The sequence below is a fragment of the Psittacula echo genome, assembly GCF_963264785.1.
Source record: "Psittacula echo genome assembly, chromosome: 7".
Classification (NCBI taxonomy): Eukaryota; Metazoa; Chordata; class Aves; order Psittaciformes; family Psittacidae; genus Psittacula; species Psittacula echo.
Genome location: NC_137740.1, coordinates 6,405,802 through 6,433,019, shown reverse-complemented (window position 1 = coordinate 6,433,019; position 27,218 = coordinate 6,405,802). Strand labels below are relative to the sequence as shown.

General features: G+C 42.8%; 2 protein-coding genes across 12 annotated transcripts; both read right to left on the bottom strand.

The window, feature by feature from the left end:
- On the bottom strand, positions 1–21,434 carry NDC1 (NDC1 transmembrane nucleoporin). Of its 7 annotated transcripts, none has more exons than XM_080622414.1 (18): positions 18,266–18,378; positions 18,079–18,199; positions 16,682–16,783; positions 16,170–16,344; positions 15,546–15,684; positions 14,083–14,191; positions 12,574–12,625; positions 11,767–11,899; positions 9,106–9,198; positions 7,737–7,818; positions 6,728–6,883; positions 4,553–4,825; positions 4,301–4,419; positions 4,025–4,075; positions 3,411–3,474; positions 2,153–2,253; positions 1,089–1,249; positions 1–261 (listed from the first exon to the last, which is right to left on the bottom strand). In XM_080622414.1, exons 1-18 carry the CDS (start codon positions 18,311–18,313, stop codon positions 198–200), a joined length of 2,043 nt encoding a protein of 680 aa, XP_080478540.1. In that variant the 5' UTR covers positions 18,314–18,378; the 3' UTR covers positions 1–197. The 7 variants fall into 7 exon arrangements, with proteins under 7 accessions (XP_080478540.1, XP_080478541.1, XP_080478542.1 ...); XM_080622415.1 differs by having other exon boundaries at positions 4,553–4,807; XM_080622416.1 differs by lacking the exons at positions 18,079–18,199; positions 18,266–18,378 and adding an exon at positions 21,304–21,434.
- Positions 18,520–26,285, bottom strand: YIPF1 (Yip1 domain family member 1). Of its 5 annotated transcripts, none has more exons than XM_080622422.1 (9): positions 26,094–26,285; positions 25,292–25,452; positions 23,876–23,956; positions 23,679–23,766; positions 23,438–23,554; positions 22,215–22,381; positions 21,429–21,611; positions 20,131–20,225; positions 18,520–19,143 (listed from the first exon to the last, which is right to left on the bottom strand). In XM_080622422.1, exons 1-8 carry the CDS (start codon positions 26,128–26,130, stop codon positions 20,136–20,138), a joined length of 924 nt encoding a protein of 307 aa, XP_080478548.1. In that variant the 5' UTR covers positions 26,131–26,285; the 3' UTR covers positions 18,520–19,143; positions 20,131–20,135. The 5 variants fall into 5 exon arrangements, with proteins under 5 accessions (XP_080478548.1, XP_080478547.1, XP_080478550.1 ...); XM_080622421.1 differs by lacking the exon at positions 18,520–19,143 and adding an exon at positions 19,753–19,910; XM_080622424.1 differs by lacking the exon at positions 18,520–19,143 and adding an exon at positions 19,753–19,910 and having other exon boundaries at positions 25,292–25,422.
- Positions 26,286–27,218: the final 933 nt, after the last annotated feature.

Below are 27,218 nucleotides of genomic sequence, written 5' to 3'. Positions count from 1 at the left end.
TGAATTTTAAAAAAAGTTTTATTATACAAAATATGATTCAAACCTGGGAGAGCTCTTCTACAGTTGGAAGAGTTTTGTCCAGTGACTTGTACTTCCATACATTTTCCCACAATGCCAGGATAGCAAGGCTCGTTAGTCCCAATTCCTTCTGACCCAGTGTTGGGAAAAAACCCAATGTAGCAGCATCAAAATCTTATTTATTCTTTGTATTCCAAGAATTGCTGAAGCCTTTTCTTGTGTTCTGTAGACACTTGCACTGCACTAAAACAAACAAATGCAGCACGTAAGATTTTACATTCAATGCAATACACTGCAAAAATAAAGCCTCATGCCCAAATTGAGTATACATTGAAATCAACAGTTACACCGAAGCTATGTTCTAGAAAACCCAGCTGCATGACAAGCCTACATTCCAAGACTGAGTAAATTAACCCTTAAAACTCAATTCTTCCACTACTACTACTACTATTCTTCAGTCCCAAGAAACCCAGCCTATTTCCTTACCTTTAAACACACACAAGCAATTGTTCAATTCGCACAAGTGATTTAGGTAAGAAAGAATCTCTTCAAATGATCTCTCTGTATATCAGCACTTGCAAACTGAGTGACATTTCATCCCTACAGGGATGCAGGGTTTTTTGTCTCACATATTCAGAGGCCAAATATGAAAGTCTGTCTGCTGCAGCTGAGCAAGAGCCATCAGATCAGACAACCAAGCAGCAAGAGAATTCGATTATTTGGACTCTGCACAGGGCTGTCTCCCTACAGAATAGACAATTGTCACAAGTAGCTTTGCTTTCTTTTCAACAGCTAAGATTTAGTAAATAAGTGGTATTTGTGAACTGCTTCTAAAGAGTCCATGAAGAGTCACTAACAAAAATTGCCCAGGAATCTATGAACAATAAGTTTCTAAAGGGGACCTAATATCTACACAAGAATCTAAGGTTCCACAAATAAGAAAACCAAACAAACCTAAAATACCATGTTAGAATAATGAGCAGAGGGGATTTTGGCCAAACTTCCCTTTTCACAGGTCACATTAATTAAAACTAAATTTAGCAAGCAAGCAACCATGAAAGAGTTCTTACTTCAAGTGCTCTCCAAAGACAGCAGTTATCCGGTACAGGGCTGTTTTCAGAGATGCTCTAAGAGCAAACCGTAGAGTTTTATAGGAGGTATCCACCAGACTTCCTGACACCCTGGGGGGCTTGCTAGAAACATGAGGCAGTTTGAAGTGTCTGTCTACAACCTGATTGAGAGACACATAGATGAACTTGTTTCATCTGTTCAATTATTTCATAACGTAACTAGCAACATGTTTATGTCAAGCAAAGCAGAAAGAAAGTACAAGTTCAGAAATTCCACCAAGGCACATAGAAATGGATTGGAACCTGAGCTTGACCTTGCATTTCCTGGCCATCAACATGAGCACTGAACCAAGTTCTGTGAAATACGATTCTCTGCAGCACAAATGCGATTTTGTCCTGTATTATTACTTGCTTCTTTCACAAACAAGGTTACTGGCTTTTTCTTCTTCCCCTGGTTCTTGGAATAGATGACTTACATTGAAGAACATTAATAACCTCTAAATTCTTTCCAAGAACCTTGATTAAGGCAGTGTAAAATGATTATGTCAATAGGAAACACGTAGCCTTGGAAACAAATCTGGATTACTTCTTTTAAATACACATTACACACACATCAGTAATTTGAGAGTAATGTCCTAGCATTAGTAGAGAAACACCACACAGATCTTATCTCCTGTGATTTGCAATGTCTCCAGGCTGCACCAGGAATTGTGTACAGCAAATTAAAGATTAAATCCTAATTGTGCATTGAATATAGCATCATAATTGCTGCACCCCTGAAATAAAGTCTGACTGAGCACCTAGCTCAGTTAGATTTAAGAAATGAAACATTCCATTAAAAACATGCTTTCTAGTTCTGCATTTTAAGAAACTACCAAGGTTTTTATTCAGCTGATTCACAATGCACAGAATGGCAACCAGCCGTTTGGTTTAGATTAACGGCAAAAGGTACACTGGTAACAATCTGAATGTTACAACTGGTCAGCAAGGTAAAAAAACAAAATGAACTCAACTCCTTTTCTCCTAAACTCATTCTGCAGTAAGGAAAAGGTAACAGTTTTTACCTCCTGAAGAGTCAGTAAGGTATTCAGGATAGCTGGCAGCGTAGTTTGAACAACTCCAAATTGGTCCTCAGTAAAGGAAGCTGCTACCAAATGAGACAGACCTTTAAAAAGAGAAGTTTGATATCATTACTGAATCCTCAACTTCTGAAGCACTGACAAAGATCACAGGTTTGCCTGAAGACTCCATCAGTGTGGTGGAATTCTTCAGGACCAGCTGCAGCCAGACAGCAGTTGCCTCAGCTTTGGCTTGCTTCAGGACTAAACCAGTCACTGGTTTAAGAGAAGTTGAGGTTGATAAGGCAAGAGGGATTATATATGAAATACATTTTAAAAAGCATTGGCTCCCTCTTTCCACTGCTCTGATCAGAGCTGTACGTGACATCAACTAAGAGATAGAACCTATTTCACAATTCTGCTAGCCACAAACAAACAGTTCCAGATCACTTCACTTTCTTTGTTCAGCTTGTGGGAGGAGAAGTCTGTGCTACTTTGAGGGAACCCTTGATTTAGCTTTAAATCCCTTCTCATATTAAAAAAATGCCCTTAGTTAGAACACCAATGCTATCTTCTGCTTTTCTCCCAACTTGTACGCGTGATCCCCATCTCCTGACTCTGTATGTCCTAACTCATCACCTTCAGTCTGACACAGCACAGCGTATCTGCCCATAAAACGCGTAACATAGGAAAAAGATCAGCTTTTGCACAGTCAAATATAACAAGAGAGTCTAACAATACCAGCATTTGCTCTGGACTTGGAAACAAACAAGAAAATCCCATAGTGCAACCACATACTGTCACTGTTCTTTCAATTCTCTGCAGACCATCCTTTCCATTTACTTAAGTTACTGCTACCTGAGTGCCTCCCTCCCTCAACTCTCCATGACTGACAGAGGAGAACTCAGAGCCTTCAGTCAGAAAAGCTGTTGTAAAAGACATCATAAAGCTGTTGCTGGAAAAAATATGTAAAAGTGATGCATGGGTTCACATGGGAGAGAAGCAACAAGTTTAGGAATCTCTACCAAACCTCTACAGAACATAAACTAAGATCTCACATGGGATCTCAAAACTAACAACTGAATTAGACCTTTATTCCTGTCAGTACCTGAACTGCAGCTGGGTTTTTGTCAAGTAGATTCAAAGAGTTTTCTTCCATTACATTTTAAAGCACAGAGTCCCCAAAACCTGGAATCAGACTCTTTGAGTTTTTGTAGTTCCATGAGCCAACAGAGTGGATCCCCTGGGAATGGGCACAGCTTACCTTCCAAAGCCCAGATGTGCATTTGGGCATCAGAGAAGACAGCTTGGATGGAGGCTTCTGGGTGCTGAGAAGAAATCAAAGCATTCTGAATGCACTTGAGAAATAGTATCACCAAAATTGCAGGTTTTAATTAAGGTATTACACATGTGATAGGGTCATGTCCCTCCCCTCAGAAAAGACCTGCAAAGCTGACACCTCTCAGGGAATTCCCAAAGAAATCTGACCTTTTATGAAACTAAAATTATTTTGGGATAAGACTTTCCACAAAGGAGAACCGTAACGAATTTATTTGGTACACTGACCTAACAAAAACCAGTTAGCTGCATTTTGAAGTTAACTAGAAACCATGTCACTTTACAATTAGTTGTGGTTTACTATTATGTGATGCCTTAAGTAAAAAAGCAGTTTATCAAATGAGTTTAAATGAGTATTATTCTTCTCTTTTATGCAGATAAAAGATAATCCTACTACAAAACTCACACAAAGCAGAAAACCTTAGATTAAAAGTGTTTAGAACTGTTACTGTATGCAAAATGTAGTGCCACAGCAGAACCCATATGCCCATGCATTTCTAGTCCATGCTGCACAGTCACAAACCCTAAGATCATGATTACCTTACTGAAGAAATACATTATCAGCACTCGTTTTGACAAGAAGGTTTTTATCTGAAAAGAAACAAAAGATTAAAAATATCCTCTGTATTTACCTAAGGTATGTGCAATTGGCCCTACCATCTTCGCACAGTATAAAGGGACCTGGGGGGAGGATTTTTCTTATGTAAGTAACTGGAGAAGGAAGTATTCAGTCAAAAACCCCTGAAAGTTCTTCCAGAGGAGAGAACACTTAAGCTGCACTGGCCATAACCTATCTGTACAGCAATTTTACTTTACCTGTTCTTGCTTGTTCTGAAGCCACATGTAAATAAATGTTGGCTGTACTGCTTCATGGCCAGCTTTTGCAGCAGAGAGCTCTGGGAAGGATTCATGGTGGGAACCATTCATGTGCAGATCTACAAAAGAAATACAATATCTTCAGAAAAACTGGTTGCTGTCACTTTAATCCTCAAGATACAGATCTCTATTGACACAGCTCCTACACTCCTGACTACAAGGATAAAAACAGCACTGTGAAAAAGCACCTACCTGTAGCTGACGTCCACAGCTTTGGGCCCCTCCTCATAACATAAGGACTTTGGGCTGATCCATGCCAAGGAGACTTTACATCCAGAATTCCCATCTTGCCATTTAAAGCAGGTGAGCTGAAAGGTGAACCAACATCAGACCCCGGCGATGCCTTTAAAGACATTAGTGATGATTTAACCATTGAAGACATGGAAGCTCTGGGAATGATATTCGATCTCTGTGACTGGAAAGACATGCCTTCTGTCGCAACAGCTCCTGACAACAAAGAACACGCTGCATGAAGACAAACAGGCTGGTGCAGATGAAATAAGAGATGGGTTTGCTATTGATTACTATTTCAACAACTTCTCTATCATCAGAGCCTTTATTAAAGAACATTGTTACCATTGCGGTCTTACAAACAAGTACACATCAGCATGAGTACAAAGTGGTTTAGAAGTTCATCAGTTTAAGAACAGCAGGTGATGAAAAGGATTCTTATGGATCTATTTATTTTTCTACTTTTGCTAGCCATCATTACTACACCCTGATATATATCTATATATACCCTAAATAAAAGCACATTGTATCTATAAAGTGTCCTTTTAGGATTAAGAATGGCAATCCTTTCTGATTCTGCTCGGTTTGTAAGAAAAATTAGATCATCTCAAAAGCCAAGGAACAGCAGCACAAGGAGAAATTCACCTCTGACATGCCAACAATCCCCTGCTGTTCCCAGGGCATCAGTATCCTAGGCACTAACTTCTGAGGGATTCAATTAGTGGCACCCTGCGTGCCAACACTGCTCTGCTGCCAGGAATGATGCCCACGTCTGGCATGTAAAGCACCTGGAATGTTTGCAGGCTCCAAGAATCAGGCTGGCTTTTCTTATACTACAGTGATATTAGTGAGTCACACAAACATATGCTTGTCTGTGGGAGTGCTGATCTGCTGCAGGGTAGGAAGGCTCCACAGAGCGATCTGGACAGGCTGGATCCATGGGCAAGGGCCAATTGCATGAGGTTCAGCAAGGCTCAGTGCTGGGTCCTGCACTTGGGCCACTATCACACCATGCAATGCTACAGGCTGGGGAAAGAATGGCAAGCTTTTGCTGCTTGGCAGAAAAGTGAACCCAGGTGGCCAAGGCCAATGGCATTAGAAACAGTGTGGCCAGGAGGGCCAGGGCAGTGATCGTCCCCCTGCACTGGGCACTGGTGAGGCTGCACTTCAAATCCCATGCTCAGTTCTGAGCCCCTCTCTACAAGAGAGTCATTGAGGTGCTGAAGCGGGGCCAGAGAAGGGCAATGGAGCTGGTGCAGGGCCTGGAGTGCAAGTGTGATGGGGAAGAGCTGAGGGGAATGTGGCTGTTTAACCTGGAGATAAGGAGGCTCACGGGAGTCCTTATTGCTCTCTACAACTACCTGAAAGGAAGATGGAGCGGGGGCGGGGGTGGTCTGTCTCTTCTCCCAGTTAAGAAGTGATAGGACAAGAGGGAATGGCCTCAAGCTGTGCCAGAGGAGGTTTAGACTGGAGGTTAGGAACAATTTCTTCCCTGGAAGAGTTGTCAAGCATTGAACAGGCTGCCCAGGAAAGTGGAGTCGACATCCCTGGACATGCAGGGATTAAAAGACATTAAAAAAAGACATGCAACATTAAAAGACATGCAGATGTGGCACTTTATGGCATGGTTTAGTGGTGGACTTGGCAGTGCTGGATTAACTTGGATTGGACTTGATTATCTTAAAAGGTTTTTTTTTGACCTAATCAATTCTACAATTCTATATTCAAAGTCCCTACAACAACAAAACAAAGACTGATTTTACCATCTTAAACTAATTGTAAGAGCAGCTATGCAAATTACAGAGCATCTCTTGGCAAGACTTCTCCCTGTTCTAGGTTACCAAATCAGGAATAATTAGACTTTCTTAATTCATGCAAGTGTGGAAAAAACACTGTACTGAACGTAACACCACGCAAAGTAAACTGAATAAAGAGGATCTTTCCAAGTTTTCCAGTTACTTTAGATTATTTCAACCAGAATACCTTAAATTCAACTGGGGGAAGAGACTCTGTGTTTATTTGCAGAAAACCCCATGCCTCATTTTCCCCATACAACTTAATTGAGACTAATGTGCCTCTGTAATCCATTGATAGTTTCCTGCTTTTATGAACTGTTATGAGTGTTTCCTCACATACCTGGAGTCTGCAGAGGTATTTTCAGCTCTCCTGCTGGCAGCTTTGCTCTCCCATTTGCTGCTGCAGCTTCCTGCTGTGTGATCAGCCTCTGGGTCAGATCACTCAGAAGATTCAAACACTCTCTTGATATCGCAGCCCAGTTGTGCGGGTGCCCACCTAGCAGCATGCACACAAAAGGAAACGCAGCAGGAGTGTTTAACCCACATGCTCATCCTTGTAACTGTTCTGACAGTGCCTGTATGCTCTCAGCATAAGCTTCAAAGTTATAGTACCAGTCCATTTCTAAGAACATACAGGGCATTTTCACTGTGATAGGTCATTTATACTGAGGGGAAGATGAAAACATGGAAAGATTCTATCCTTCTGACAATGGATAACTCCAAAAAGACTTTAGTGAAACTTGCTAAGCAAGCAGCAAACAGGCAGTTCTGGCCATCGGATTTAAAATCACCAAACAACTAAAATGAACCAAGTAGTATCAATGGTGATGGTAAACAGTTCTGAAGTAGTACAAACACTAGAATTCCTGATAAGGCGGAACAAAAAGTTCCTGAAGGCTTCTAAGCAGTTTTCATTGACCTTCTCTTTGTATATCTTTATATATAGCAAGAGGCTGATGTACTAACTAAAATTACAACCATTGTTTGCTTTCACAGCTCCAGTGGTGACTCACTATTTGTGCTTGATTTTCCCTCATATCTCAATGTTACACTTTCATATGCATCTGTTAAGATTATTCAGTTTGGACTATGGGACTGGTGGTGTCAGTACCCTAAGACATGTGTTTCCTCATGGCTGTCATTTAGATCAAACAACAAGCAGCAGAGTTTGTCGAATATTGGAGATGAAATGATATGAATTTAGATTACTAAGCATCCTTTTGGAAAAGGCACCATAGGGATGAGGTCTCCTGGCTTATGCAGCATGTCTTGCAGTGTTAATAACTTGTAAAAGCATTTGACTAACATCTTTACAAAAAAGTATCATCAAGAAATAGTTTTGCAATTACCTGGCTGACTAAGGCTAAAGACTTCTTGTCGTCGAACAGGGGAATACTGGGAAAGTAACATTAAGTCTTGTAAGGCTAAAAACTACAAAGAAAGGAAAATGTTTTAGTGCATGTAAAGTCCAATGCATTTCCCTAAAAAAAAACCCCAAAAGGTAGTTATCCACACAATAGCAATCCCTAACAAAGAGTGAGTTCACACAGAATAAAATCAGCCACATAACAGAAAAAGGAGGCAAATGACTGCACACATCCCCCCAGAACCAGTCTGGATGGAGCTGCTGAGTTAGCCAGAGCTTCGGATAACTTTACTGATACATTGTTTCTTTGGAGTTAAAGAAGATCTAACACTACTTTTTATCTTAACAGCTAGCATATCAGACAGGAAGAACCTAAGACACAAAAAGGTCTAAAGAAAGAACTGATCTTGCACGCTATGCAGTGTGCTCTACAGTACCAGACCTAACACTGCTTTTTCATGTGCTGAAGTAATTAATGTGGCAAACCAAAAATAACCAGATAACCCACACTATCTAAAACCCAATTATAAACTAGACACTTTAGTAACTGCTGAGATTATAAATTAGACTTCCTTTCCCTTTAACTGCGCTACGCTTGACTTTTCCCCACCCACCCTTTGATAATGCAGCAAAGCTTAAAAAAAGAATTCAGATGGATTGCAGCCTCATCCACCTCCAGTATTAGAGATCTGTAAAATCAGTAAATGTGGATTTTGAATGTGCAGAAAAATACTCTCATCTTTATTCACATAATACTTTTTGAAGTCTCCAATTTCTAAGTATTAGAATCTGTGAATCCCATCAATGATTACCACAGTCAGACCAAATTTACTCTTCCTTACTCACAGGTTTTAAGTAGCTTTTCAATATTTTCTTTTTAAAGAAAGAAACACAAATTACAGCATAAATATGGAAATATCTTTCTAATGTCATGAGAGAACACCCATGTAAGAACTCAAATGTAAGTAGCAGGGGCAAAGTGTTGACAGCGTACAAAGGTTTGACAGAACACCTGCTTATCTGACAAGCTGAAGGAGTTTAAAGAAGCCTGAATATCACTAACCTGTTTGTTTTACATCAGTACACGTTAATACGCTTCTGTTGCAGACAGGTCTTGCCCATAACTAAATTAGCCTGTCCTCAGCTTAGAGTAACAGTGTGGTGAACACCAGCAGATGTCACTACTAAACCGATTTTCACCATTAAGCATCACTTCTTCCTGTTCTGAGGCAGCTTTCTAAAGAACTAGCTCCCCAGTTAAAATAACTGGTACCTGGAAGATCTGATCACACACTTTGAGAAACAACCTCTCAGCACACACCTCGCTGGGAACATGGTGGGAATTCAGTTACCTTTATAATGAGGGGAGGATTGCTGTTCAGGATTTTAGGCAGGCACTGGTCTGTCTCCTCAGCAAAAGTTGGCTGGACAGGAAAATGGTGTGTCTAAATAGAAACATTAGAAATTGTGTTATACAGAGCAAAACACAAGAAAGACTTATGACAGAACATACCCAATGCTGTTACTTGTCAGATGATGAATTACAAAAGCACATAAAAGCTTCAACTGACTACAAACTAGCCTGAAATTTCTAAAATAAAAAACGAAAGGACTTTACTCCTTAAGTTTAAAATTGAGAAACCTTAGGAAAAAAAACCCAGGTATCTTCAAATTCCCTCAATGTACACAAATAATTTACGGCTAATTTATATCAATATGAAAAGAAATTCCTCTAACTGGGTTAAAGCTTGTTAGAGCAGGGGTTACTGAACCTGGAGAAGAGAAGGCACTGGGGAAGCCTTTGAGCAGCTTCCAGTGCCTAAAGGGGCCTACAGAAAGCTGGAGAGGGACTTTGGACAAGGGCCTGCAGGAACCGGACAAGGGGGAATGGCTTCAACCAGCCAGAGGGGAGACTGAGATGAGCTCTTAGGCAGAAGCTCTTCCCTGTGAGGGTGCTGAGGCACTGGCACAGGGTGCCCAGAGAAGCTGTGGCTGCCCCATCCCTGGCAGTGTTCAAGGCCAGGTTGGACACAGGGGCTTGAAGCAGCCTGCTCTAAGTGGAAGGTGTCCCTGCCCATGTCAGGGGTTGGAACTGGATGAGCTTTAAGCTCCCTTCCAACCAAAACCATTCTAAGGTTTCCCAGGGAAAAACAGTGACACCATATTCAGGAACAAGACCGAAATCAAAGCAGCACTGTCTTTCTTTAACATGGTAACCGCTCTGGTGAAGTATTAAGGGTTCTTTTACCAAATAATAAAATAAATTAATTTTATTTTGCACTCTTTCACTGATAAACTAAGGAATTCTTATTTTTATATTATTCTGTGTTTTAATGGAATTTCTGCTCTTGTAGCTACAACATTTACAATGTAAATAGCAGTGCTTACATTGTATCAAACATTCCATCAAACACTGCATCTATTTAATACTATTTAACATGGATCAATTTGGGCACAGACTAGGGGTCAGTTTTGTGTTACTGCACTCATTACACATAGCCTAGCTTTATTCCCCTCTGTTTCCAGCCTGTGAAATTGAAATTTAAGGTAGTAATTGCTTTCAAAGTGTTAATAAAGGACTTCATAGGGATTAAGTTTGCACGTATTTACAAACAGCTTTGGAGGATTTTTAGCTCATCAAAAAAGCCATCATGTGGATAGAGCAATCTTCTGTTCAATAGTCAAAAGGGCAAGACCTATTTCATACCTTCACAGCTGGATGTTTGTCTTTCACAGTTTTATAAGCAATACAATAATTAACAGACATCGACACACAGTGTTCACTGATGCTTCAACTACTGCCCTTTGAAACAGGAGTTCACACCTCAGAGCTGGTTTTGGAGCCGTCTACTGATTCTGACACATCATTACAACAGTTATGCTTGACTCGTTGTTAATCTTTGCTCCATACAGTCACAACAACTAGGCCTTTTTAATTACAGCTAACATTCCAACAAGCACTGTGTGCCATTTCATTCCGTAAGAGTGCTTTGCACCAATATCTTAATCTAGGATTTACACTTCACTTTATTTTCCTACTAATCTGTAGTTTAGGAATGTTTAAAAATGAAAATCAAGTTAGGTGAACTTTTTTTTTCTCTGTATTCTTACAAAGAAATATCTGGATTTGTCAAAAAAGATCAAATCTTCTCCAATTCTTTGTTGGCAAGATTTATTTCCCACCACCCCCCTGTTCAATCACAGTCACACATTTATTCCAATACGATTCATTATATATTTAAATGGTCTTTTTTTAGCCATATTAATTTGTAACTTTATGACTGAATGAAAAAGCACAAGTGTCTTAATTCCCAGGATTGCTTGAAGACTATTTCAATACCACAGCCTGAATTAGATTAACACATCTGTGCTTTTGAGAACTGTGTGCTTTGATGGTTTGCTTAAATTTATGATTTCCAGAGCTTAGCTCCCGGAAAACAGATATAATTTTGTTCTCTCTCTTATTGTAAAACTGGATTCAGAGCTATGCAGTTTTCTGGATATTATCCTCCCATGTAACCTGCAGCTGTGTCACACTCATAAAACATCACTGCACGGATACACATGCAGAAACCAAGCTAGTGAGCTCTGCGCAACACATATGGGCCTGGCACTGGCTCGTTTGTCTTGACACCAAAAGAGGACAGAGTACATGGTGCAGACTCCATGAAGCACAAAGTGGTTTTTCGCTTGGGTGGCCCCAAGAGCATCTGCACTGATTTAGCAGCAAACACAAACAGGAGAAGGGGAACATCAAAACACAAGTCGAGGAGTAAGAAGAGAAGGTGGCAATAACAAAGCATTAATTTTGTAAGCAGCACAGGCTTGTCTTGCTATAAGGAGTGAAAGGGAAAACCAGTATCCAGATATCTCTCAACTGTTATCAGCTATTATCTGTAGTGCATGCTTTGAAAATTCAAGAATTCATAATAATAATAAAAATCCTTTTAAAAAGAAAGCATTATCTGAGAAACCCTGATGTTACACCTTTAGCACAGTCACTAAGTACTAACCTCTGTAGCATAGATTTTGAAGAGTAACCATGCAATATACCAGGTAATCAGAAGAAACACACCACATAACCAGGCATGGTAAAACAAGGAGATATCCAATAAGCCAGTCAGAGTGTCAAGAGGATGTAATTTACTGCAGATAAAAGAAGCAAGGAGATAAGTTATTTCTATTAAGGAAGATGTCTATATTAAACTGTTACAGTAGCAACAATTGCAAGAATAGAAGTTGCATTACTTTTTTGGCAAAAACAGTTTCTTAAAGTTGTCTGAGATACTGAGAAAGAACTGGTAACTATGATGACATGAAGTTAAGAAAATAATATGAAATTAAGGAAAAGAAATATTAAATAACAATTACAGTCTTAGTCAACTCAGGTACTATGACTCTAGCTCCCCTATTTTAAAACAAATAACACACATATATGCAATTTGGACAAATAACCCTTTCTAATACTTTAGAGACTTAGATATGCATGAGAGAGCATTTCTTAATGCCAGGTTGAATGGGGCTTGCGCAACACGGTCTACGGTGAGGCATCCCTGCCCATGGCAGTGGGGTGGAACTGGATGATCTTAAGGTGCTTTCCAACCCAGACCATTCTATGATTCTATGACGATTCTATGGTTTCTACAAGGGGTTGTTGGTTCTTTTTGGATTAATTTCAGAAGTACCTAATGCTGCCCATGTTCTCTGTGGGGAGGGAAGGAACAGAGACCTTCACACAGAGGCAATTGCTGAGCTCGACTTCTTCAAAGGGGTTTTGAGCAATACTCTCCCCCAGGTTTTCAGCACAATGTACTACCTACCTGTCTATATGAAGATCCATTGTGGTACTTATCCATACCTTTGGGATGTAACCTAGGGGATCAAAGAGAAGCACTGAAGCAAATATGACACTGCAAAACATACACAAAAGGCCACAGAGAAGACAAAAGCTTGCATGGATACAGACAAGAAACTGATCTTGTAACACTTGTGTACTAGGAAACAATCTGCCTTTGGGATTTTTTTGGTTAGGGTGTTTCCTAAGAAATAGAAATAAGAGAATGAAAAAAAGGCCTTAGGCCAGCAACTACACAGTGAGAGCTGCAGACCTTATCTTTTATTGCTGGCTTCTCAGCACTGAGTTACTTGTGTTTCCTCACCAACAAAAGAAGGTTAATAGCAATTTAATATTAATTCTCACTACAGCTCAGGCAGCAGCAAAGTGCTTTTAAAGACTTAACGGAAACTGATATACAATCACCATACTCCTAGTTTATCCCCTAACGTAAATAAAGTGGAAATAATTCTAGCATATTTTGACATCATTTAGGAGGATAATTACAGCCATTAAAAATTCCTGATTTTTAGGAAGTCCTGTGCAATCCTCTTCACCAGCACAGATTGGTTTTTACTGCAGTTTTAAAGACCAAACTTCATTTTCATATGGGAGGCAGCCTTTGTCTCCCCAGCTTCCTCCAAATAATAAAAAGGGCACTTGAGAATAAAGCCAAACTGATAATTTTTACTTTTAAAATAGTGAAATATAGTAACATTACAAATAGTGAAGTCATGCCCACTGCCAGTACATCAGGTTCAGCTCTGCGACACTACATTTCCAATACCAGGCCATGGAAGGAACAGTCCAAAGCATGGAGATGTTTATCCATGTTAAAAAATTATTTGGGAATATTTCTAGCAAAAATGTAACATAAATTCCAGGCCAAAACTTGGGGTTTTTGAATTGCACTACGTTTTCAGAGTTATAATCTTGCTATGACACATCAGGACTGGTATGTAAACAGCAGCCCAAGCACCAGGTTTTAAAATGCACACTTGTCAACCACCAGCTGATTACTATTTGGTAGCTTCTCTTACACGAAAGTTATTTCACAGCTGCCTGCAACAAGAAGTCCTGCCCAGAAGAGATAACCAGAGATGACAGCTTATCTTTTGGTACAGTGACAGACTTCATGTTATAAAACTACTGTTCCCCACTCTCTTCTCTTTAGAATAACATCATCTTATTATAATGTTATCAGGTAGACAATAAATTCTTATAGATGGTGTTAATCTCTTTGAAGAAGAGACAGTTTTTACATGCTAAACAAGCTTCAGTGAGGCTGCAAGAATTGACATAATACAAACACTGCCGCACAAACCCCATTACTTTCCTACTGTTTTAGAGAGGTGTGAGATCTCCATTTGTTTAAACAAGTCAATGTGCCTTCAGCAAGTTACCTGGAAGACTGAAACAATAGCGTAACAGGCCTGATGGATTAAATATAAAAGTATTCAAAAAATATAAATAAGAGAACTGCAGGAACACTTACCAAAAAAGTAATATGTGGCACAGAAGTTTCTAACAAAATATAGTGATTCCACACAACTGTGTCTAATGAGGAGGGGCAAAGATCTTCTGAAACGCAAGTACTTGTATTGCTAAAAAAACCAAACAAAATAATTTAGTATTCTGCATTCCTGACAAATTAATGAAATGAGTAAAAAAAAAAAAAGCACAAGGTAAACCTGGAGTCCAGATGAATTTAACAGATTAGTTTAACGTAATTCCAAGTGTTACACCGACTGTTTTCTTCTCCCAATCTCTCTCTGACCTTTTATCATTGCCACTGCTTCTCATCCCTTTTCCTACCTGTTGCAGTATGAAAATGAACGACAGGGTAAATTGACTCTATACACAGGTGAACAAACTAGAAGGATGCTGTCTATCATAGATCAAACATACCTTTTTGTTGATTTTATTAGATTTCATTTAGATTAGACATGATCCATTAAAATATAGGGAAAATTCAGACAAGGATGAATTACAAAGTCAGTAATCCTCCAGGCACTAAAAACACCGACACTATACAAACTCTATGTCTTTCCAAACGACTAAAGCAACCCATCTGACACTACATGAAATGAAACCGAAGTGATTTAATTTTCTTTTACTTGGTTAAGTTACATTAAAAAAAAAAAGTATATATTTCAATGACAGAATTTTTAAAAATGCTATAGTTACAGCATTGCCAAAATGGAGCTTGCTTTGCTGGGAACCTGAATGGTCATGACTTGAATGCTTTCCACTAACACGACCAACCTTGTTTAAAGACACCCTTTGCCAAAATGGTTGGACTCTGGGAATCGTGCAAAGCTATTGGCTGCTGTAAGGCTACAGCAACACAAGAAATATCTTTAGGATGATGTTTCAGAAGCCGCTCCTCACCATTTTGCATTGGTACAGATTTCTGTGGAACTGCTATAGCCTCCTCCAAAGGGATTCATAGAATTGCAGTTTCCACAGTGCTACACGCATGAATGAGCTCTGGATGTTAAGCTTTAAGCAAGATTTAATGTGCTATTTAGATTTTAAGTGAGCTGCTACACAGTTACAACTGACAGTATCACTTATGGTTTTTTACTCTCAGGATTTTCAGCTTTTAGGTGAATTGTGGTCAATTCCAGGAGTTAATATTCAGTTTGTGTATACTGCCTCTTTTCCGTAGCTCACTTTCTGCAGTGGACAACTTCAGCCAGCTTTTAACATGCATCAGAGGGATGCAAACTTTATGTGCTCTGCACTCCAGATTTCTGTCTTCATTTGAAAAGAGCTGAGCAAAAAGGAGGAAGATGAACACTACCAGCATTTAAAGCTGAGTGTACTCTTTACCTGCTAGTGAAAGCATGCCAACAGACAGCTGCTACTGCCATACCCAAAACGTAACTAATCGAGGCTTTTTTGATCACTGTTTTACACAGCCATCTTTCTTGCAAAGGCACTTAAATATCTTACCTGTATGATTGGAAATGGCAAATAATTCATGTTGTTAATAAGATACAAAAGGCTGTAACTGTATCCCATGAAAGCTCCAGAAAGTAGAAAAAAGAGGTGATACTCATTTAGGCACATCTGAGGAGCAGCATTGTCTAGGCTAAAAGAGAAAACTTAGAACTAATTCTGAGGTTACAAAACAAAATGAACACACACAAGTCATTCTAGCCTTAGGAAGTTCTAATCAGAAATTATTTGATTTTACTTTCCTGATCACGACATAAGATGATATCTCAGTAAGCTTTTCCTAAAGCAGGAATTTCGCCACCTAAATTATGCATGCTGATACTTCCTATATTCATAAAGTCCAGAGGACCAAGTCTTAAGTTCAAACAACTTGTCATTGTTCAACTTTCCATTAAGAATCCTGGCAATTAAGTTCTTCTAGCCCAGTTATTTCTCTGTGTATTGTAGCATGTACATAGGAGGGTATTTTCTATCCTTCATATAAAGGATATCAACATATAATTGCTTATTTTTGATAGTACTCAGATTCTAGGGTTTTGTCAGGAAGAAGCCATCAGTAAATACATTTTACAACAGAAGTTCTTTATATAATTTTTTAATACACACACAAATAATTACCTTTCTGAAGGTGTGCAGGGCACAGCAAGAAACTGGAACTTCCCTTTTGTCATCACTGCAGCACACCAAGCAACCAACATTCCCATGACGGCATGAACAACAGAATGGATAACTTGCTGAGGGTGAATAATTTTTCCTATCAGTGCTATTCGAGAGCATGGTATTGATGGCACAACTGTGGATAAAAGCCAAAAGTGAATTTTCAATTGTTACTAATAAAACCCTTCATTAAAGACAAGAAAAACACTTTTATCACCAAAGAACTTTCCACAGTTGGAATCAGTCTAAATGATAAAGAAATCAATGAAGCAGCTCAGCTAAAAGGGTCTCAGCCACGAGGTAAGCAGGAATCTGGGATGATTTACCTAAAAATAAGCTTTGCATGTTGTCTATATTAATGTAAAAGGAAATTTACCAATGTTAAGTACATCAAATATAAATACAAATCTCTTCAAATGGTTATCCTATTTCATTTGGGTATCACAGACAGCTCAGCAATTTACATAACCCACCTGCATAAAACTCAGCGTTGAAGATGCTTACTACTAGAATCACCACAGACATAAGGAGGATACAAAAGATGACGTAGGAAGTGTATAAATCATTGAAAGAATCTAAAATACAAAAAAAGAAAGTCATTATTGTGTGTGAGATTGCAGTAACACAACAGTGACACAAGGACCAAGAGAAAAGAACACTTGCGCAGTTAGCAATAGTCCAGTAAGTGCATAAAGGGGAGTAATAGACTATAATCTCCTAACAGAGCTGTCCAGTTGCAAAACATTCCTGCATAAAAGCATATTTAAATTTCACAGAAACTATTTTATACCCTCATAACTGGTTTTTTTATAATTGAGCACTCAGAATTTTGTTTAAAAAAAATCTCTTAAAGCTACTTAAAGTATGGCTCAATTAACACAGCCTCCCTTCACTTAATAAAACCTGCAACCAGTGACACCTGAAAGGTAAGAAGTTCCTTGCACAGTAAATACCTTCTAATTGTTTCTTTTCGCCTGTTGTTATTTTTAAAGGAGAACAGAAATTAAGTCTCTCTGAGCAGTTAAATGATCGCAGGTACCAAGTTCCCATCTAAAGAAGTTGAGGGAGGGGATTCTCCCCCTCTACTCTGCTCTCCTGAAACCCCCCCCTGCAGTCCTGTGCCCAGCTCTGGAGCAACAACAACAGAGGAATGTGGAGCTGTTGGAGCAAGACCAGAGGAGGCCACGGAGATGCTGCGAGGGCTGGAGCAGCTCTGCTCTGGAGCCAGGCTGAGAGAGCTGGGCTGGGTCAGCCTGGAGAAGAGAAGGCTCCTGAAGGGGAGACCTTAGAGCAGCTCCAGTGCCTAAAGACACCTATAGAAAGATGCAGAAGGACTTGCTACAAGAGCCTGTAGTAACAGAACAAAAAGGAATGGCTTTAAACTGACTTGAGATTAGGGAGGGGAGATTAAAATTAGCTATTAAATTAGGTATTACTAGTGAGAAGCACTTCCCTGTGAGGGTGCTGAGGCGCTGGCACAGGGTGCACAGAGAAGCTGTGGCTGCCCCATCCCTGGCAGTGTTCAAGGCCAGGTTGGACACAGGGGCTTGGAGCAACCTGCTCTACTGGAAGGTGTCCCTGCCTGTGGCAGGGGTTGGAACTGGATGAGCTTTAAGGTCCCTTCAACCCATTCCATGGTTCTGTGATATCCCCATTTTCCGTGTGCACACCCTCCCCATGCAGAGCGGCTATTTCAGCGATTTCATTTGTGATTTAGAAAGTTACATTTCAAACGCTAAAGATCAATCAGAAACTCACAAAGCAGGAACGTTACGCACACCACAGGCAGGCAGTTCCCCTTATCTGAGCCCGAGCCCAAAACCACAGACGGGGAAGACCGGCAAGCACAGCTTGCTTGCAGAGCACCTACTCGAGATCCAGCGCACCGGGTGGAAGGGGTCGAGGCCGCTGAGCACGACGAAGGCCGCGGTGCAGACGGGCAGCAGCAGCACGGACCAGGCGACGGCAGCCGCCACCCTCCAGCCCAGCACCTGTGGGAAGGACAGCGTGAGGGGCCGTGGGGACCGGGGTCCGCAGCCCCGCGGCCCCGCACTCACCTGTCGGAGCAGCGCTCGCTGCCGGCCCGCTCCCGCCCCGGGCTCCATGGCCGGGACCCGGCCGCCCGCACCGCCGCCGTTCAAAGTCTCCGCCGTTCAACGGCCACCCCCGCCGGTGCACGCCACTTCCGCCGCAAGCCGGGAGGGCTAGCGGGGAGCAGCCAATGGGAGGCGCGCAGACCCGCTTTACCCGCCCCCTGGGCGGAAGTGACAGCTCGGCTGGCCTATGAGGATACAGGTCCCGGCGGGCAGGGGCGGGGGTGTGGGCGCGCATGGAGGCCTGAGGGAGGCTCGGTCATAACCGGGCACCGACACGGCCCCGCGCGGCCCGAGGAGAACGGGGTGCCCCGGGTCCTTGCGCAACAGCTTAGCCTATGAGGGCCCGTCAGCACCGCTGGGTGGCCTGAGGGACAGCGTGGCTGAGGGGAGGGAGCCGGGCTGGGCCCGGGGAAGCAGCAGGGACACGGAGGGAACAGCTTTATAGGTGCAGCAAAGCCTCGGGGGTGGCACGGGGGGAGGCTCAAAGGATTCGATTCCCATCCACCTCCACACCTCTTTCCAGACCCTCCCCGCAGCTTTAGGTAGGGGAGAGTGTTGGGTATTTCTTACACAAAATGAGACCCAAATCACCTTCAGACACTTTATTCAGAGGTGTGGGGAGCATAGGCAGGATTTAAAAGACAAAGTAGTGTAAAGGATTAGCATCAACAGTTCACTCTCTTCACAGAACCAGTGTCCAGCACACACACAGATGCCCTCCTCATATCCATGGGACACCACTGTCCTCTCCTACAAAAACATCCCTTCTTACTGCACTTCCCGTGGGCTTCAGTGGAAAAATAAAGTTGCTGTACAGATGGAGAAATGGGTGTTGTGATCTGAAAGAGACAAGTAACTGCATGAATACAGCTCCTCACAGGCACCAGAGGACACTGTAAGGTACCTATTTCTACCTAAATGCTGAAATTCATAGTGAATCTTCAATAGGCACTTGGGATGAGAAACTGGTTTTGCAGGAGGAAAGCTAAAACTGATCTGCATGATTAGGCTGAGTCACAGCTGGTTATTTTCTATGACCATTTTTGCTTGGTGTATTTGACCGGTTCCATTTTCTTTTACTATTTAATCCAATAGAGCTTCTAGTCAGTAAATCCTGTTTCCACACACACACATGTGGCTGGTGTACTTGCAGCAGCCTGGCCTCTGCATGCATGCCTGTCAGCCTTTGCCTGCGCCTGTTCCACATCTCAGCTCTCCAACAGAATTCAAGCGTCATCTGCCGCTGGCAGCACTCCCAGCTACCAGGAAGCAAAACCTCAATCCACCCCACACCAGGAATGCGATCCACAGGGATGGCTCTGCTCAGAGTCAGCCCTGCTCAGAGATACACAGATCTCCCCAAACACAGACCTGCAGCTCTGAAACACATCACAAACATTGAGGGGGGAAAAGATCCAATTTACTTTTAACATTAAAGGAAAGAAAAATCGGAGTAGAATAGTTTATTGCTTAAGTTTTACTTGTGCGGTATAAACACTTTTGGGCTTTTATATGGGATTAAGGGGAAAAAAAAACCCCAAACAACATCTTTGAAAGGACCTATGGGGCTGATTATTTAATGTGTGTTTCTTCACCAAGAGTAAACCTAGAAGAAAAGAAAGATAACATGTCTTTGTTCATCCATCTTTTACAGTTTTATGGCTATACTTAAAACTTGTAACTGCAAAAAAGTTCATAAATTGTGTTTTTATATATATATTTGGTAACATCGGGTGTTAAACCCTTTTCCACTCAACCACAGTAATGGGGAGGAGTTTCAAGATGGCTGTGATGATTACAGAAGAAAGTTTAGGTTGGGTTCTTACCTTATTTACAGGCTCTTTGTTATTACTGTTGTTCCATTGTGAGCAGGGATGATAGGTGCAGGAAAATCCAGTTCAGGGGCATCAAAAAAGTACGCCTGTGTTATAGAGAGGACAGAAAGACTGTTTAGGGAGAAACAAACAGTTCTGCCTCATCCCAGCTCTTCCTTTCCATACCCACTTTCACAAGGTACAAACACAGCATTGAAATGGCAAATTCAGATCTTTTCTGGTTTTAGCAGATTAGAAATGGTCAACTAAAATGGTGCTCTGAACAGTACCTTAAAATATCACAATTAGCAGCAAAGGCCCTTGAGAAAGACCTGTACTGGAAAGGACTGATGGCAAATATTTGACTGTTTGCTGTTTTAACCAATGAAGCTTCAGGTAGCCTCCGTGACAGGAGCCCCACTGAATCCCAGACTGGTTTGTGATGGAAGGCACCTTAAAGCTCATCCAGCTCCAACCCCCTGTCACAGGCTGGGACACCTTCCACTAGAGCAGGTTGCTCCAAGCCCCTGTGTCCAACCTGGCCTTGAACACTGCCAGGGATGGGGCAGCCACAGCTTCTCTGGGCACCCTGTGCCAGCGCCTCAGCACCCTCATAGGGAAGAACTTCCTTATATCTGCTCTAAAAGCCATTTGCCCTTGTCCTGTCACTACCTGCCCTTGTAAAAAGTCAGCTGCTACCTGCTAACACTAGAGCTGTGTTTTGCATTTGCCTCCCTGCACGTTGAGATGCAGGGAACCAAATCTACCTACTCCGGAAGCTGGGGTGGAACTGAACTGAAGCCTGGATGATGCCATTCTACCTACTGCAATGAGGAAACAACACGTAATTCAAGTACTCATCATTATGTATTTCAGTAACATTAGGCTCTTCTGTTTTCATAATGCTGATACTTTACAAAGTTCTAGCAGGTTTATATTTTCCTATATAAAACCCTAAGCACACACTTTACACTGAACATTTAATCATTTTAAAGGACTAAACATAGTACTCATTGTAACAAACTGTGACTGGATAAAGATTAATACTTTGCTGATACTATACTGAATTCGTGTAAGTTTAAAACTGTTCCATGTGTGACTTTGTGGGAGTTGGACTCCATCCTTATGGATTCCATCCAGCTCAAGATACCCTATGATTCCACAATTCATTACAGAGTTTGTTACCAGTCCTGTTTCTTTCTTTATTAAAACAGTTTTTCCAGCAAGCAGCCAACTCCTCTTCCTGCACCATAACGTGTCAGCAGCCCCAGGAAACACCAGCTTAGAGGAAAGGGACAGCAGTGGCATACCAAGCAGCCGACAGCCAGCAGGGCATGGAGCAGAACAACAGTCCCCACGGTTGCCAGCGCAATCCTGCGGTTGTCATCTCGCACAGCAGGCCAGAAGGTCATCACCAAAACAGAGCCAGAGAGGCACAGGGAGAATATCATCAGCACCCAGCGCACCACTTTTTGTGGAATGATCCATAAAATCTGTAAGAGGGAGGAAAATGATTATTAGGAAATGGGGATTCATGTATTTCATGCATCATTCTGTGACATTTAAGCACTTCCAGCCAATTTGTGCACAAATTAACTCATGCCTTATCTGATTGTTACTTGAGGAAAACAAAACTGCAGTGATGAGCTCCTGGACATGACAGGAGCGTATCCCGAGTTATGGCACTTCCTCCAGGACCTGCTCCTTGCCAGAGTGGTCCAGGATGGTCCCTGCCAGTGCAACTTGTCCTTGGAGCCATCAGTATTGCCATCCTGCACAACGACTGTAACTGGGGACACGAACATCCCGATTCCTGACATTGGCTCAGGCTGCCTGGCAGGCTCACCAACAGCACCCTTGCTTGGATGTGCTGCTTCTAGGAAAATGGCCTGTCCTGGGCTTTTCCAGGACCCCCAAGACATCTTTACACTAGACAAGCTTCCATAAGCTTTATCACAGACAAAAGGAGCAAATAATTTGCCTAGACCCCAAGATTTTGATTAATATAAATAACATTATAAGAAATAGCAAACTTTCTAAACCAGGACCTCTTTGCAGGGCAGGTAACAGAGGTGCACTCTTCAGGCCATACGTACCGCTGTGGGAATATAAACGAAGAGGGAGTAGCCGTACACACACACTATCTCCAGGAACGAGTAGGAGACAATGTTCATCACTTTACTGTTCCTCCACATCAGGAACCCCCAGAGAGCAAGGGGAACAAGCCAAGCATATGCATAAATGGCTGTTGCTGCTATGGACACTGGAAATACAACAAAAAGTTTAATGTTTGACTTAGAATACCAGCCAGAATCAACGCATTTAGCCTGAAACTAGAAAGCTACTTTTGAAGTTACTTTCAAAATATAAAGTTTGAATTATTAATAAACTGAGGGCCTTGTGTTTACATCCAGTTTACACCTACTACTTGGCCAGCTCTTCAAGTTAGTTTAAAAGTAAAGGCTCAAAGTATTCACTTGACATTGTCAGGTTTTTTACTACACCCCGTGTCCAAAATGCTGTTGGGTTCAGTGTGGAAGGAAGAGCCACAGAGAAAAGACACTTGGTTAGAAATAGGAATTCAGCTACTAATAGCTACTGAAAAATGAGAATAGAATGCAGGCATGCTGCAAAATTCAAAGAGAACAGAGACGCGAGTGTTAAATCTGAACTGATTCAAGCAACTGGAGTCCCAAGAGGCAGAGCTCTTCCAAGTATGCTGTGGATTTTGGAAACAACCAGAAGCCACGTGCTTCTGCAGGGACAGCAGCCTCCTTCACACTACAAAGACAGCTATAGACAACTGCCTCCTCCCTTTGAGCTCCCCAGGGCATGTATCAGTTGAGGAACTCCTGCTTATTTTTGAGTGTGCCAGAAGGTAACAACTTCCAGCCCTTGGTAGGTGATATGGGTAGTGCTTAATTTAGTCATTTTCTGTCTGAGGCCTGCAGGCGCCTTGGAGAAAGGCACCTACAAATGCACCACAGTGGGGACTGTTGGGCTTTCACTGTCTCTCATTCACTAAGGCTAGAAAACTAACTGCCTGAATTACTTCTGCTTGCTCTATCAAAACCCTGCAACTACTTTATGCTCTGGAGGGCTAGTGTTCTGCCAGTTACAGCCCACTGTAAGGACTCATTACACATCTCTCACGATTTAGAAAGAGCAATCAATCACAAGACTGCTAAATCAAAGCTGTGACCTGGTTTTATATTACTTCATTAGCCCATTGGAAAAAACCCACAACCAATCAATCAAACAAAACCCAAACTAAATAATCAAACCCACGAACTCAGGACTGTATCACGTACTTACAAACCTTTTCTGAACTGGGGCACATAGTGGTACGTTGGCTTGCCCAGATGGATGAAGAAGTTTGAGAGATTGCCACTAACAGCAATGGTAAAGACGAGTGTGGCACATATCCAAAAGGGACCTTAGAAGGAAACCAACAAGTTCAATATCTCCTCTGCCCTCTCTCTTTTAAGGTTAGCAAGTAAAAAGAAATACAAACTCGCACCATTTATCACAAAAGATAAATTCTCACCCCTCACACCTACCATAAAGGTCGGGATTGCTGCGGATATACAGCCTTACAAAGTTCTTCCCTGGTACTGGGAAAACTGAACCCTTGATTCTGTCCAGGACCTGTGAAAACAGACAGATTTGCCCTACTGAAAAGGCAAAGAGGAAGAAAAACCTCAGTGTCTGGACAAGGCACAGTTCAGACAACAGTTCTCCTCTGGAGTGTATTCACCTGGTACGTGTCCACATCAAAGAACGTCTGGTAGTACTCAAACGTCCAGAAAGGGGCACTTTTCTTCTGTCCTGCAAGCAGCTGCATTGTGGGAAAGGCAACACAGAAAATGAGACAAGCATGCAATTCATATATTTTTATATTTATAATTTATATATTTTATATATATATATGTTCATTTAAACAATAGCAGCCTTCCAGTATCTGAAGGGGGCCTACAAGGATGCTGGGGAGATACTCTTCATCAGGGACTGTAGTGATAGGACAAGAGGTAACGGGTTAAAACTTACACAGGGGAAGTTTAGATTGGATACAAGGAAGAAATTCTTTACTGTAAGGGTGGTGAGGCACTGGAATGGGTTGCTCAGGGAAGTTGTGAATGCTCCATCCCTGGCGGTGTTCAAGGCCAGGTTGGACAGAGCCTTGGGTGGCATGGTTTAGTGTGAGGTGTCCCTGCCATGGCAGGGAGGTTGGAACTGAATGATCTTAAGGTCCTTTCCAACCCTAACTGTTCTATGAGTCTATGATTTCTGTACCCAGATAAAACCCAAACTTAACAGGGTGGCACTTACTATGAATTATCTAACATTTTCCCTTTCCCACTCTACTGTCTGTTAGCAGCAGCTGGACTCTCATCTCCCTGCAAGGACAGTGGCTTGGGGTTCCAAAGAGCAGCCTGATACCACCTTTTGCCACATCAGAACACACACCTTCATCAGCATCACAAGTTCCCTCACTGTTGTCAATGGCTGCATTAGCTGAACCTTCTAACAAGCCCTGGCTGTTTCAGAAAGTCTTCTGCTCTCCCGCCAGAGTCACCAAGCCCACAGCAAAACCAATGGGAGTAAGTGCACTGCTGGGCTTTCATAGATCGTAGAATCCCAGGCTGATCTGGGTTGGCAGGGACCTTAAAGCTCATCCAGTTCCATCCCCCTGCCACGGGCAGGGACACCTTCCACTAGAGCAGCTTGCTCCAAGCCCCTGTGTCCAACCTGGCCTTGAACTCTGCCAGGGATGGGACAGCCACAGCTTCTCCGGGCACCCTGTGCCAGTATCTCACAGCAAAGAACTTCTTCCTTATATCTAACCTAAATCTACTCTTTCAGTTTAAAGCCATTCTGCCTTGTCCTATCACTTATTTTCAGCTGCTGCTGTGCTCATCTCCTGGCATATCAGCTCAACTCTAAATCACCACCACTGCAGTACTATTTCCTGGCCTGCAAACAACATCAGCTGAAGAGCCAACACACATTTGCTTCTGCCAGTTCTCCTATCAAGAAAGTAACCTGCAATGGAGAAGAAGCAGAGTTTTCAGGCGCCCAGCACGACGCCCTGGTGCCCTCTAGAAACCAATCAGTGCTGTCAGCACGATCTGTAGATGTGCCAAAGGAGGCACTGCAGGTGTAAGAGCATCACCTCTGTTTTATCGGAGTCATCAGTCCCCAGTAACTCATCATCCTCTTCTCTCCTGGGCTCCTGCAGGCGGCCATGCTGATTCTTGGGGATTTCTGGCTCATCGATGCTTATCGTGGTGGCATCAGGATTTGCTGCAAGCAAATTAGCTGCATCGTCAAATTCTGCAAATAAGTATATTACAAGACAGGCAATGATCAAGCTACTGACGTTCTCATGGCGCAAGAAACTACATTAAGACCCCTGTATGGCCCAAGAAGGGATCCATCAATAGCTGAAGCTTGTCACATACAACCTGTGTTTTAAAGACCAAACTGACAGGGATCAAGCTGAGCATTTATTTGGTTAATAAAGCATGAGGGAGTCCTTCCTGCTAATCTGCACCGTGATAAACCAAAGCTTCTCCTTCCTGAGGCCAGCCCCAATCCAAGCGCCTGCAGGTCTCTACAATGGCAAAGGGAAGGCACCTCTCTAAAGATGCTATAGAAATGGTTCATTTTAATCTTCTCCAACAATGACTTATTTCAGACCTACATTTACATACCAGAAGTACACAAGTCAAGACCTATGTTCCATTCCAAACTACAGAGCACTCTGCCTGTTTGCAGCTTCCACGCCGCACCACAACGGGTTCTGGTCAACCCCGGTCACGGTTTTTCAGCTCCCCACCACACAATCTCCTCTCAGGAGCCGGAGATACTCCTGACACCACCTGCCAAACGCAGCTTTTATCCGGAGAACGCTCAGAAACGCTTCCCCGCCTCTAAACGCCCCGTCAGCCGGGCCCCAGACCCCGCGTTCGCACCTTTACCTTGGAACTTGAGATCATCCACAGCCGCCATTCACCCGCCGGCTGGAGGAACAGGTCCCCGCGGCCTCGACCCTTCGGAAAGACGGACAGCGGCAGCGCTAGTGCCGCTGGGCCCACCGACCCCACGCCGTTAGTGCCGCCCCGGCGCAGCACCGCGGAACCGGCCGCACCTCCGGCCCCACAGCACAACCGCTCCCGGAAGCGGCCGCTCCGCTATCTTAAAGGGGCAGCGGGCGCTGCGCAGCGGCAGCCAATCAGCAGCCGCGCTGCTCCCCTCTTCTCCCCCGCCCCTCCGGCTCCAAGGGAACACACCGGCGGAGCTGGCTGCGCCGACCAATCAGGGGCCACGCAGCACGACCTCTGCCGTACGTGCCCGCCCCCTTAAAGAGCCCGCGGAAGGCTCCAGGGCTGCCTGAGCCGGGCTGGGGTTCGGAGCGGGCAGCGGCTGCTGTAGTGTGCACGTATACACACAGCTTGCATATATATGTATTGTATATCTATGTATTCATAGGTTTTATTATAGCTGTATAGCACATATTTTGATAATTTATAGTTATATCATTACACATATTCATAGAATTACAGAATCAGCCAGGTTGGAAAAGACCTTTAAGATCATCATCGAGTGCAACTGTTGCCCCAGTGCTGCCAAGGCCACCACTAAACCGTGTCCCAAAGTGCCACGTCTACAAACCTTTAAATACCCCCAGGGAAGGTGACTCCAGCACTGCCCTGGGCAGCCTGTTCCAATGCCTCAGCACCCTTTGGCGAAGGAATTGCTCCTAATACCCAGTCTAAACCTCCCCTGGTGCAGCTTGAGGCCATTTCCTCTTGTCCTATCGCTTGTCACTTGGGAGGAGCCACCTCCTTGCTCCATCCTCCTTTCAAGCAGTTGTAGAGAGCAATGAGGTCCCTCTGAGCCTTCTCTTCTTCAGACTAATCCCTCCCCCAGGGTCCCTCAGCCGTTCCCCATCACACTTGTGCTCCAGGTCCTTCACACAACTGCTGGGGGGATCAGCCCCTCAGGTACTGCTGGCATAATTCTTTAGTCCATGGTTCAAGGAAAACAGCCTGATTCAGCTCCTCCCATTAGGAAAATACACGACGTGTCTGTGAATA